The sequence below is a fragment of the Hyla sarda genome, chromosome 3 (assembly GCF_029499605.1).
Source record: "Hyla sarda isolate aHylSar1 chromosome 3, aHylSar1.hap1, whole genome shotgun sequence".
Classification (NCBI taxonomy): Eukaryota; Metazoa; Chordata; class Amphibia; order Anura; family Hylidae; genus Hyla; species Hyla sarda.
The window spans coordinates 388,643,182-388,657,617 of NC_079191.1; the positions used below are offsets into that span (position 1 = coordinate 388,643,182).

Consider the following 14,436-nt stretch of genomic DNA (forward strand, 5'->3'; position numbering starts at 1 on the left):
TGTCCAAAGCCTGTGTACCTGAACTTCTGCTATCCATCCTGACTACGAACCTTGCCGCCTGCCCCCGACCTTCTGCTACGTCTGACCTTGCCTCTGCCTAGTCCTTCTGTCCCACGCCTTCTCAGCAGTCAGTGAGGTTGAGCCGTTGCTAGTGGATACGACCTGGTTGCTACTGCCGCAGCAAGACCATCCCGCTTTGCGGCGGGCTCTGGTGAAAACCAGTAGCCTCTTAGAACCGGTCCACTAGCACGGTCCACGCCAATCCCTCGCTGACACAGCGGATCCACAACCCGTAAGCCGAATCGTGACAGTAGATCCGGCCATGGATCCCGCTGAGGTGCCGCTGCCAAGTCTCGCTGATCTTCCCACGGTGGTCGCTCAGCAATCGCAGCAGATTGCCCAACAAGGACAGCAGCTGTCGCAGTTGACCGCCATGTTACAGCAACTTCTGCCTCTGCTACAGCAGCAACCATCTCCTCCGCCAGCTCCTGCACCTCCTCCGCAGCGAGTGGCCGCTCCTAGCCTCCGCTTGTCCCTGCCGGACAAATTTGATGGGGACTCCAGACTCTGCCGTGGATTTTTGTCTCAGTGTTCCTTGCATATGGAGATGATGTCGGACTTGTTTCCTTCAGAACGGTCTAAGGTGGCGTTCGTAGTAAGCCTTCTTTCAGGAAAGGCCTTGTCTTGGGCCACACCGCTCTGGGACCGCAATGATCCTGCCACAGCCACAGTCCAGGCCTTCTTCACTGAACTCCGGAGTGTCTTCGAGGAGCCAGCCCGAGCTTCTTCTGCCGAGACTGCCCTGTTGAACCTGGTCCAGGGTAATTCTTCCGTTGGCGAGTATGCCGTACAATTCCGTACTCTTGCTTCAGAATTATCCTGGAATAACGAGGCTCTCTGCGCGACCTTTAAAAAAGGCCTATCCAGTCGCATCAAGGATGTGCTGGCCGCACGAGAGATTCCTGCCAACCTGCAAGAACTCATCCATCTAGCTACCCGCATTGACATACGTTTTTCTGAGCGACACCAAGAGCTCCGCCAGGAAAAAGACTTAGATCTCTGGGCACCTCTCCCACAGTATCCGTTGCAATCTACGCCTGGGCCTCCCGCCGAGGAGGCCATGCAAGTGGATAAGTCTCGCCTGACCCAGGAAGAGAGGAATCGCCGTAGGGAAGAAAATCTCTGTCTTTACTGTGCCAGTACCGAGCATTTCTTGGTGGATTGCCCTATCCGTCCTCCACGCCTGGGAAACGCACGCACGCACCCAGCTCACGTGGGTGTGGCGTCTCTTGGTTCCAAGTCTGCTCCTCCACGTCTCACGGTACCCGTGCGGATTTCTTCCTCAGCCAGCTCCTCCCTCTCAGCCGTGGCCTGCTTGGACTCCGGTGCCTCAGGAAATTTTATTCTGGAGTCGTTTGTTAATAAATTCAGCATCCCGGTGACCCGTCTCGTCAAGCCGCTCTACATTTCCGCGGTCAACGGAGCCAGATTGGACTGCACCGTGCGTTACCGCACAGAGCCCCTCCTCATGTCTATTGGACCCCACCTTGAGAGGATTGAATTCTTCATTCTCCCCAACTGTACCTCTGAGGTTCTCCTCGGTCTGCCTTGGCTCCGGCTTCATTCCCCCACCATTGATTGGACCACCGGGGAGATCAGGAACTGGGACTCTGCCTGCCACAGGAAGTGCCTCTCCCCCCCTCCCAGTCCCGTCAGGCAAGCCTCTGTGCCACCCCATGGCCCCCGTCCTGGTGTCACACTGCCCCGTGCCAGGCCTCGCCCTCTGCCCTCCCTCCCCATTCCCACTCCTGCTGTACTGCCTGCCGTTGAGGAAACCCTCCATTCTTTCCAGGTGTCCTCATCCCAGGGGAGGCAGTTACCGGACAAAGAGAAGGGGAGACCTAAGGGGGGGGGTACTGTTACGCCTAGCGCTCCGGGTCCCCGCTCCTCCCCGGAGCGCTCACGGCGTCTTTCTCCCTGCAGCGCCCCGGTCAGTCCCGCTGACCGGGAGCGCTGCACTGTCTTGGCCGTTGGGGATGCGATTCGCACAGCGGGACGCGCCCGCTCGCGAATCGCATCCCAGGTCACTTACCCGTCCCGGTCCCCTGCTGTCATGTGCTGGCGCGCGCGGCTCCGCTCTCTAGGGCGCGCGCGCGCCAGCTCTCTGAGAGTTAAAGGGCCAGTGCACCAATGATTGGTGCCTGGCCCAATTAGCTTAATTGGTTCCCACTTGTTCCCTGGCTATATCTAGTCTCCTCCCTTGCACTCCCTTGCCGGATCTTGTTGCCTTGTGCCAGTGAAAGCGTTTAGTGTGTCCAAAGCCTGTGTACCTGAACTTCTGCTATCCATCCTGACTACGAACCTTGCCGCCTGCCCCCGACCTTCTGCTACGTCTGACCTTGCCTCTGCCTAGTCCTTCTGTCCCACGCCTTCTCAGCAGTCAGTGAGGTTGAGCCGTTGCTAGTGGATACGACCTGGTTGCTACTGCCGCAGCAAGACCATCCCGCTTTGCGGCGGGCTCTGGTGAAAACCAGTAGCCTCTTAGAACCGGTCCACTAGCACGGTCCACGCCAATCCCTCGCTGACACAGCGGATCCACAACCCGTAAGCCGAATCGTGACATATATATATATATACACACACACACATATATATATATGCCTGTATCTTAGTCTGGCCTACTGGTTGCTACTTCAGATGTGTTTATGGATAAGCTTGTTGACTAAATTCCTGTAATGCAGGGTGGTATAAAGGTTATACCTTACTTTCCAGTAAATCACCATGGATAGAAGCAGCAGGGCATGCTGGGAGATTTCAGCTCTGCAGCCTGCAGAAAGCAGCTCTGGGAGATAATGCAGGCTGTAACTGATCATCAGTAATACATAGATATTAATATTTAGATTGGATATGTATACTTTGAAATGGACGTAGGGGGAGCTTTATCAAAACCTGTCCAGAGTAAAAGTTGGCTGAGTTGGCCATAGCAACCAATCAGATCGCTTCTTTCATTATTCAGAGGCCTTTTCAAAAATGAAAGAAGTGTTCTGATTGGTTGCTATGGGCAACTCAGCAACTTTTCCTCTGGACAGGTTTTGATAAATCTCTTCCATAGTCTTTAGATATATTTTTCAACTAAAGGTATTGTAAGAAAAATCTGATTAATAACACATGCAGAGATGGGGAACAGCAAATCTGCTTTTCTCTACCGTCAATAGATTTAGCCTCAGTAATATGTAATGGCTTCATTTTCTGTTGTAAACTTTGGACAGAACCCACGGAAGAAACAATCTAGAATTGAAACTTGGAGTAGGAGAATATCTGGTGGTCTTATAGCTTTACTGGGGGATTTTTTTTTTTAATGGCTGCACATATAAATGAAGGATAAAGTAACATGAGAATAGGGATATGCAGATCTTATGGAGTGACCTTAAACATTTTCTGTAAATTACTCTTAATCTATTTTGCTTATATGTCTTATAAAGCTTAGAAATGACAACAGTAATAAATCTAACAAATTTGAAAATAACAACACTTAAACATCTAACAAAAATGACAACAATTCTATTAACAAAGAAGACAAAGCAAAAGTATAAGTTTTCATATTAGGGTTTAAAGGGATGAGAAGGATTCTAGTAATGCTGCCCAGGCACTGCCCCGGCCACAACAGTAAGTGTAGTAATCACTAGTAGAAAGTAACACAAACTGCAGATACACAGGAATCCTAACTACAGTAAATCATTTCAATGGTAAACATGGACAGCTCCATAGGACAAAACAATGCCCCATGTACCGGTTCCCATAACTATTAACCTTATCCTCACTTTCAGATAATGGTGAATGATAGATGTATGGCACAGTATGGTCTAGTCCTGGCAACAAAGTTCAAGTAAATGGCACACATTTTATGGATACATAAGCCCTTGGGAAAACCATGCCTCCAAGACTTAAAGGGGCCATGTGTCATGCAGAGACATCTCTGGGAGCTCCTGGACCCCAATGTAAATACTGTAAACTGCTGGACATTTAAGCCCCAGCCTAGAAACACCCCCCAACTGCCCAACAGTGCCCCCAAAACAGCCACTTTCTAGTGAGTACTGTTGGCAAGTTTTTTTTTTTATAGGGACACTACCTACCATGTGCCATTTAAAATACTGGGGTCCTTATAGGCAGCAGTTAGGCCTATTCAAGCGCCAGAGCTGGGGGAAAACTACAGCCATTACTCTCTTGATGTCATGGTAACAGATTTTCTTATTGCCCCAATAAGATAATATGATTTAGACAGTTATTTAGGAAACTAACAGAAACATTAGCCTTATTGCCCATAGCAACCAATCACTACCAAATCTAATCTGAGCTCTGCCTGGTTGCTGAGGAATCAAGGCCAATTTTTCCATTACACAGTGTTAATAAATGAGGTTTGTTTAACAAAAACAAACTTATTCTTTTTGTTTTTTGTTCAACAAGGACATGATCCAGCTATAATAAGATTGATTAGTGGTTATCTTTAACTATTAAATTGTCTGGGGATTTCTCGAGGATTTGGAAAGGAGTCACTATTCTAGACTCTAGCAGCTCATACTGGCAGTGAGCAATGTCTGGTCTTAAGGACCGACCAGCAGTCTAACCCAAAAACTTAGTACAACATGGCACATTACAGAACTGATTCCTTAGACTCTGGCACGGACATGTTGTGAGGATTTGACATTTGGTCCCTGGGCATTACAAGTGGCGAAGTTTCTTCTTCAGACTTGCAGTTTGGCACGGCTTCTATGTAAACATCATTCAGATCCTGTTGGTTCTTCGCTGCTTCTTTTTGGTTAAGATGATGGAGGATTCCTGCTCCAAAGGCATCGCCTTCAACATTTACCACTGTAGTGGTCCGGTCCCTTTACATAAAGCAAGAAAGCAGCATATTAGAAAGAGTCATTTGGAAACACAAGAGTTCACAGACAAGACTATACACGAGAACATATACAGATGGATAGTACTCTTGTGTACTAGAGCAAAGCCAACTATTGTATTGGCTTGGGCCTATCTGGACACCTTTTGCTATAAATATAAACCATATTGAAATCTTGTTGTTTTTGAATATTTTGAAAGTCTAAGGCAGTCTTTCCAAACCATGGGAGTTGTAGTTTTCCAAGAGCTGGAGGCACACTGGTTGGGAAAAACTGATTTAAGGTGAGTATGCGCTCATCCACACTACAGACATTCCACTGGCTGAATGTTCACTTGCGGTAGGACTACATGAACATTGCCCTCTCTACGGTCCCAGCATTCATTCTTTGAGTAGATGTACTTTCCGCAGGCAGAATTCCACAGTTTGAATAAAGCAGAATCCTATTGAAAACAATGGGATTCTGCAGCAAGAAAAATTCCCCAAGCAGAGTGTCTGCAGTGTGGACGAACCCTAACTGAGATACTTTTTATCCATGAATGTTTTATTGGGTAATTGCACCAAGTCGTACTATGGCAGTGGCCCAAAAAAGGGCTCAAAAGTTGCTGCACTGCCTAGAAACTCTATGGGGGACATTTATCAATGTTTGCTTATGTATTCCTTTTTTTAATAATTTTTTTCTTACTATTTTTTTTGCTTATGCGTGACTTATTTATCAATAGTGTTGCTCGCGAATATTCGAATATTATTCGCGAATATCGCATATTCGCGAATTCGCGAATTTCGCGAATATAGCGCTATATATTCGTAATTACGAATATTCATTTTTTTTTTTTTTTTTTGTTTTTCTTCACAGTACACATCACAGTGATCACCCCTCTCTGCTTCCAGCTTGTGTGGTGTAAAGAAGGCTGTAATACTACTGTGTGAGACTGGCGCGCAAAAATTTCGCATATGCGGATTTTCGCATATGTGAATTTTCGCGTATGCTACTTTTGTATATGCTAATATTCACATATGTTAATTTTCGCATACGCGAATATTCGCATATGCGAAAATAAAACGCGAATATAACGAATATGCGAATATTCGCGAATATATGACGAATATTCGTCCATATATATTCGCGAATATTCGCGAATTCGAATATGACCTATGCCGCTCAACACTATTTATCAACTGCTTTCAGCCTGTTGATAAATTTCTTTCACTTAAACACTTTTTCTTTTTTTGCTTTGGTAGTGGCTTTTTCTGCTCCATGTCTGAGCTGGAGTAAATTTAGTAGGTTTTTTTCATGCAATGCAACTTTTTTGCGACTTTTGCACTTGATAAATCTCTGACCACTGCAAGTCAAAAATCCCTTTTTGCTTTGGTAAGCAAGATTAACATTTTTTGCTTAGGACACTGAACATGCAAAAAGTCGCAGTAAAAAGAGCGTAGTCGCACGTGCGACTTTTTTTCGACAATTTTAAGCAACAAAAAAAAAACAACTAAATGCTTTGATAAATGTCCCCCTATATGTAATTTGTTGAAACACAGCATTCTGGGAACTATAGTATATTCTAATGTTGTCAAATTATGTTAATTTAATGAGAATATTATCTCTAAATCACAGTCAAACTGTCTTTGGTGACAGTATAATAGTTTTGAAGCAATGGAAGCCAGATTCACAAGAACAAAAATATATCAGAATTATTTTTAGTCACCACTCTTTACTTTTCTACACTAAATATTAAAGGGATATTTCAAATTGTATTTTTTATGCATTCAGTATGGTGCAAAACATTTAAAAAAAAACTTTACTTATCTTCCTTGCGTTGCTGTCACTGTTGTCCTTGAGCTGATCCCGTTGAAAAGTGCTTCTTGTGTTTGGAGTCAGCATTGCATGTGCATTGCCAGCTTAGCCAATCAGCAGTTGAGTTGGGACACCGCTGTGGCTGCTGATGGACTGAGTGGCCAGTACATGCACTGACATGAAACACAAAAAGTGTTACGTGACGCAACAGGCTCTTGGAGAGCAATGATGCTGGCAGAAGCGAGGAAAGTTAATATCGTTTTTTAATGTTTTGCACCTGAGCACATTTTTACAAAAAAAAATTATAATAATGTAGAATACTTTGAGAATGTCCTGCCATCTTTATAACAGAGTACTTTGTCATAAAGTCCATTTGGCCCTCAATTTGTGGAGCTAATTGGGCTGCCTGATACTTTTGCAATTTTCTTACTGCAGTTTTAATGCAAAACTCTCCATGGTTACAGACTACAAACATACCCCCTGTAGTCAGATAATGCAGTAATTATGACTCTCTTATATCTACCTTCTCTTCTTCCTTATGTTTAGGAAGAAGGTAAGAAGGTTTAGGAATTGATGTGGTATATCTGGATTTTTCCAAAGCATTTGATACGGTGCCACATAAAAGATTGGTGCATAAAATGAGAAGGAACGGGCTGAGGGAGAATGTGTGTAAGTGGGTAAGTAACTGGCTCAGCAATAGGAAACAGAGGGTGGTTATCAATGGTACTTATTCTGATTGGGTGACTGTTACTAGTGGGGTACCACAGGGCTCAGTCTTGGGTCCTATTTTATTTAATATATCTATTAATGACCTTGTAGAGGGGTTGCAAAGCAATCTTTGCAGATGATACTAAACTCTGTAAAGCGGTAAACACAATAGAGGACAGTGCACTGTTACAAATGGATCTGGATAGTTTTGGGGTTTGGGCTGAGAAGTGGCAGATGAGGTTCAACACTGATAAATGTAAGGTAATGCACATGGGGAGCAAAAATCTGGGACAGGGTTATATATTAAATGGGAGAACACTTGGGACGATAGATGTGGAAAAGGACTTAGGGGGTCTTAGTTAATAGTAAACGTAGCTGTAGTGAACGGTGTCGGGCAGCTGCCGAGGCAAATAAAATCATGGGGTGTATCAATAGGGACATAGACGCCAACAACAAGGAAATAATTCTACCGCTGTACAAATCACTAATCAGACCATACATAGAATACTGTGTACAGTACTGGGCACCAGTGTACAAGAAAGATATAGTGGGGCTGGAGAGGTTTCAAAGACGGGCAACCAGGGTAATACGGGGAATGGGAGGACTACAGTACCCAGAAAGATTATCAGAATTGGGGTAATTTAGTTTAGAAAAAAGAAGGCTTAGGGGAGACCTAATATGTATAAATATATCAGGGGACCGTACAGAGATCTCTCCCATGATCTATTTATACCCAGGACTGTATCTATAACAAGGGGGCATCCTCTACGTCTAGAGGAAAGAAGGTTTCTACACCACCACAGACGGGGGTTCTTTACTGTAAGAGCAGTGAGACTGTGGAATTCTCTCCCGGAGGAGGTGGTCATGGAGAACTCTGTAAAAGAGTTCAGAAGGGGTCTGGATGCATTTTTGGAGAATAATAACATTGATGGTTATGTATACTAGATATTTAGGGACAGCATGTTGATCCAGGGATTTATTCTGATGCCATATTTGGAGTCGGTAAGGAATTTTTACCTCTAGCATGAGTTTTTTTTTTGCCTTCCCCTGGATCAACTCAGTAGGAACTCATTAGGGATATAGGTTGAACTAGATGGACTCTGGTCTTTTATCAACCTTAAGAACTATGTTACTAATTTGACAACAAGCAGGTTTATATATAACCTTGTAGACACATAAGTCTACATAGTGGCTGTATACACAAAATAGTAGAATAATTTAAAGGGTAACTCTCATTAAAACAAATTTTTGCTATTGCACTCCTTATGGTAAATAAAAAAAATATCTAATATATTTTGTTTAAAAAAAAATGAAGGTTTCTATGTTTTATTTGTGCTTAAAGCTCAAGAGCACATTTTCTCCCATCTTATACACAGTCTTTGGACCAAAGTCCAAACACAGAAAGTACAGCCTGGTGTGCTGAGGGGTGTGTGTCCAGCCTCATCCAATCATAGCTCCTCTCACAATTAACTGCCATATGCTGTTGGTTGGACACCCCCACCCCCCTCAGCACTCCAGGCTGCACTTCCTGTGTTTGTGCTTTGGCTCAAAGTCTGTGTATGAGATGGGGAAAATGTGCTCTTGACCTTTTTTAAGCACAAATAAAACATAGAATTTTTTTTTAACCCCTTAAGGACATAGGGCGTATCCATACGCCCCATTTCCAAGTCCTTAAGGACCGAGGGCGTATGGAGGGCGCCCTGAGCATTTCCTGCCCCCGCCGCTAGCCGGAGGGGAGCCGGGGCCGGATGCCTGCTGAAATCATTCAGCAGGCATCCCGGCATATCGCCCAGGGGGGTCATTATGTCCCCCCATGTCGGCGATTGCCGCAGATCGCTGGACAATTCAGTCCAGCGATCTGCGGCGGATTCCGGGTCAATCGGGTCTCCGGTGACCCGATGACCCGGAATTACTGGCTGATCGGGGCCATCAGAGACGGCCCCGAACAGCCATTGCCAGCAGGGGTGAGGTGGCACTGGTGCCACCTCACGATCACCCTGATTCGTCGGCCGGTTTCCCGGCCGACCAATCAGAGTGCCTGCTGCGGGTGTCACTTCCGCAACCCACTCCGCCCCTCTTCCGGAGGACGTGAGCGGGTGCGGGCAGAAGACCCCGGGAGCTGGGGACCCCGATCCCCGGCGTTAATGTTGGGATCGGGGCCCCAGGAGCGACGGCGGCGACGAAGGACTGACATGTGCGGCGGCATCGTGGAGCAGCAGCAGGAGGTGAGTGACAGCCTCCTGCTGTTGCTTAGCAACAGCTCCCAGCATGAAAAAAGGGCATGCTGGGAGCTGTAGTTATGCAACAGCAGGAGGCAGACCACCACAACTCCCAGCATGCCCTTATGGGCATGCTGGGACTTGTAGTTTTGCAACAGCTGGAGGCACATTTTTCTATGGAAAAGTGTACCTTCAGCTGTTGTATAACTACAACTCCCAGCTTGCACAATCAGCTAAAGTGCATGCTGGGAGTTGTAGTGGTGCATCTGGTGGTTGCATAACTACAACTCCCAGCATGCCCGTTGGCTGTCGGTGACTGCTGAGAGTTGTAGTTTTGCAACAGCTGAAGGCACACTGAGTTAAGTAGCAAACCAGTGTGTCTCCAGCTGTTGCATAACTACAATCCCCAGCATCCCCAGCCAAAGTAGTATGCCTCCGGCTGTTGAATAACTACAAGACCCAGCATGCCCTTCAGCTGTCCGTACATGCTGGGGGTTGTAGCTTTTGCAACAGCTGAAGGCACACTGGTTGCAAAACACTGAGTTTGTTACCAAACTCGGTGTTTCACAACCTGTGTGTCTCCAGCTGTTGCAAAACTACAACTCCCAGCATGCACTGATAGACCGTACATGCTGGGAGTTGTAGTTTTGCAACAGCTGGATGTTTCTCCCCTCCCCCCCAAATTTGAACGTACTGGGTACACTCACATGGGTGAAGGTTTACAGTAAGTATCCGGCTGCAAGTTTGAGCTGCGACAAATTTCCTGCCGCAGCTCAAGCTGCCAGCGAGAAACTACTGTGAACCCCCCGCCCGTGCGACTGTACCCTAAAAACACTACACTACACTAACACAAAATAAAAAGTAAAAAACACTACATATACACATACCCCTACACAGCCCCCCTCCCCAATAAAAATTAAAAACGTCTGGTACGCCAAAGTTTCCAGAACGGAGCCTCCAGCTGTAGCAAAACAACTACTCCCAGTATTGCCAGATAGCCACTGACTGTCTAGGCATGCTGGGAGTTTTACAACAGCTGGAGGCACCCTGTTGGGGAATCACTGGCGTAGAATACCCCTATGTCCACCCCTATGCAAGTCCCTAATTTAGGCCTCAAATGCGCATGGCGCTCTCACTTTGGAGCCCTGTCGTATTTCAAGGCAACAGTTTAGGGCCACATATGGGGTATCGCCGTACTCGGGAGAAATTGTGTTACAAATTTTTGGGGGTATTTTCTGCTATTACCCTTTTTAAAAATGTCAAATTTTTGGGAAAACAAGTATTTTAGGTAAAAAAAAAAATGTTTTTTTTACATATACAAAAGTCATGAAACACCTGTGGGGTATAAAGGTTCACTTAACCCCTTGTTACATTCCCCGAGGGGTCTAGTTTCCAAAATGGTATGCCATGTGTTTTTTTTTGTTGCTGTCCTGGCACCATAGGGGCTTCCTAAATGCCGCATGCCCCCAGAGCAAAATTTGCTTTCAAAAAGCCAAATGTGACTCCTTCTCTTCTGAGACCTGTAGTGTGCCAGCAGAGCACTTTTCACCCCCATATGGGGTGTTTTCTGAATCGGGAGAAATTGGGCTTCAAATTTTGGGGGGTGTTTTCCGCTATTACCCTTTTTAAAAATGTAAAAATTTTGGGAAACCAAGCGTATTAGGTAAAAAAAAAATTTTTTTTTTACATATGCAAAAGTCGTGAAACACCTGTAGGGTATTAAGGTTCACATTACCCCTTGTTACGTTCCCTGAGGGGTCTAGTTTCCAAAATGGTATGCCATGTGTTTTTGTTTGCTGTCCTGGCACCATAGGGGCTTCCTAAAGGTGACATGCCCCCCAAAAACCATTTGTCGCTCCTTCCTTTCTGAGCCCTCTACTGCGCCCGCCGAACAATTAACATAGACATATGAGGTATGTGCTTACTCGAGAGAAATTGGGTTTCAAATACAAGTAAAAATTTTCTCCTTTTTACCCCTTGCAAACATGCGAGTGTAAAAAATGAAGATTTTGAATTTTCTCCTTCACTTTGCTGCTATTCCTGTGAAACACCTAAAGGGTTAATACACTTACTGAATGTAATTTTGAATACTTTGGGGGATGTAGTTTTTATAATGGGGTCTTTTATGGGGTATTTCTAATATGAAGACTCTTCAAATCCACTTCAAAACTGAACTGGTCCCTGAAAAATAGTGAGTTTGAAAATTTTGTGAAAAATTTCAAAATTGCTGCTGAACTTTGAAGCCCTCTGGTGTCTTCCAAAAGTAAAAACTCATAAATTTTATGATGCAAACATAAAGTAGACATATTGTATATGTGAACCCAAAAAAAAATTATTTTGAATATCCATTTTCCTTACAAGCAGAGAGCTTCAAAGTTAGAAAAATGCAAAATTTTAATTTTTTTCATCAAATTTGGGGATTTTTCACCAAGAAAAGATGCAAGTTACCATAAAATTTTACCACTAAGTTAAAGTAGAATATGTCACGAAAAAACAATCTTGGAATCAGAATGATAACTAAAAGCATTCCAGAGTTATTAATGTTTAAAGTGACAGTGGTCAGATGTTAAAAAAATGCTCTAGTCCTTAAGGTGAAAAGGGCTCAGTCCTTAAGGGGTTAAACAAAGTATATTAGAAATATTTTTTCTTTACCATAAGGAGTGCAGTAGCAAAACATTGTTTTAATAAGAGCGCCCATTTAAGTCAAGACTGATTACAAAGCTGCTACATTTATTCATTGTTGATATATTGTAACAAAAAAAAACATTGGTTGGAAGGTATGCAGAAGCTTAATAACCCCTTTCTATTTACTTACACTATCCAGTCAACAGCCAATATCAATGACAAGTCATTTGTAGGAAGTCCAATGGCCTCTAAAATAATTGCTATAGTGAGAACGCCCCCTGCAGGTATTCCAGCAGCACCAACACTTGAGGCAGTGGCAGTCACACTGTGAATGAACAAAATATTTTACATCTGTAAAAGTATAATTCAAAAGCATTTGATATAAAAAATCTTTAGACATGTGTCTGGGACATGTGAAATGTTTTGATCAGTCAGGGTCCCAGTGCTGAGACATCCATCAATCTCTAAAATGAGTGGGGAGAAGCCCATGGTAACAGGCTTCAGTCCCTAACTTGCAGTCCCATTATAAGAATACAGAGCTGTCTAGAAAGGCTTATTTTCACTTGTTCTCCTAATCGGTGAAGGTCTCAGCATTTAGACCCCGACCGGTTACAAAATTGCCTTTTTTTTTTAATCCATTTCCCACGAATTATATTTATTTTTTGCTTTCGCCTTACATTTTATTGTAAAATGAAAAACAAGCTCTGTGGATGAGTTATGCCTCTTAAAAGGCTAGAAGCATACGCCATTGTTACCCAATCAGGGAGCTCTAGCTGTTGCAAAACTACAAATCCCAGCATGCCCGGACAGCCAAAGGCTGTCCGGGCATGCTGGGAATTGTAGTTTTGCAACAGCTAGAGGCCCCCTGGTTGGGCTACAATAGTATACACATTGCTTTATAGTTGGGACTTGTTAGGTTTCTAGAACATATTTGGTTAGTCCACATATTTTGACTCATTGAAATGGAATGACTAATATCTTACAGAATTGTGAAGATCTGTCCAGCATTTAGTTCATGGTTATTCATCTGGGCAATGAATACTGCTGCCATGCACTGGAATATAGCTGCACCATCCATATTCACCGTGGCCCCAATGGGCAGGATGAACCTGCTGATCCTTTTGTCGATGCCATTGTTTTCTTCGATACATTTAATCATGGTTGGAAGAGTTGCAGAGCTGCAAAACAGGGAGATACAAATGGGTAAAAAGCTTCAGAAGGTGGCATAGAAAAAGTCATGAGCACACACAGGTCAGATCTTTAACCCCTTAAGGACTCAGCCCATTTTGGCCTTAAGGACTCAGACAATTTAATTTTTACGTTTTCATTTTTTCCTCCTCGCCTTCTAAAAATCATAACTCTTTTATATTTTCATCCACAGACTAGTATGAGGGCTTGTTTTTTGCGTGACCAGTTGTCCTTTGTAATGACATCACTCATTATATCATAAAATGTGTGGCGCAACCAAAAAACACTATTTTTGTGGGGAAATTAAAACGAAAAACGCAATTTTGCTAATTTTGGAAGGTTTTGTTTTCACGCCGTACAATTTATGGTAAAAATGACATGTGTTCTTTATTCTGAGGGTCAATATGATTAAAATGATACCCATTATTATATACTTTTATATTATTGTTGCGCTTAAAAAAATCACAAACTTTTTAACCAAATTAGTACGTTTATAATCCCTTTATTTTGATGACCTCTAACTTTTTTATTTTTCCGTATAAGTGGCAGTATGGGGGCTCATTTTTTGCGCCATGATCTGTACTTTTTTTTGATACCACATTTGCATATAAAAAACTTTTAATACATTTTTTATAATTTTTTTTTATAAAATGTATTAAAAAAGTAGGAATTTTGGACTTTTTTTTATTTTTTTTCGTTCACGCCGTTCACCGTACGGGATCATTAAGATTTTATTTTAATAGTTCGGACATTTACGCACGCGGCAATACCAAATATGTCTATAAAAAATGTTTTTTACGCTTTTTGGGTGTAAAATAGGAAAAAACGGATGTTTTACTTTTTTATTGGGGGAGGGGATTTTTCACATTTTTTTTACTTTTACTTTTACATTTTTTTACTTTTTTTTTTACACTTGAATAGTCCCCATAGGGACTATGTGGCAGGAAGTTTTGTCTGAGGGAGAATCGTCTGAGGGATGAAGGAGTTTTGGACGAGGGTATTTC

The 14,436-nt window shown here is 43.5% G+C and overlaps 1 protein-coding gene across 1 annotated transcript in view; it reads right to left on the reverse strand.

Annotated features, from left to right (window-relative positions):
- Nucleotides 1-1,920: 1,920 nt before the first annotated feature.
- SLC1A4 (solute carrier family 1 member 4) overlaps nt 1,921-14,436 on the reverse strand; it is a 44,755-nt gene continuing 32,239 nt past the window's right edge. Inside the window, exons 6-8 of the mRNA XM_056567949.1 lie at nt 13,228-13,422; nt 12,435-12,569; nt 1,921-4,886 (exon numbers count right to left, since the gene is read on the reverse strand). Coding sequence (XP_056423924.1) covers nt 4,652-4,886; nt 12,435-12,569; nt 13,228-13,422 — 565 coding nt within the window. The 3' untranslated portion in view covers nt 1,921-4,651. The remainder of the gene's footprint in view (nt 4,887-12,434; nt 12,570-13,227; nt 13,423-14,436) is intronic.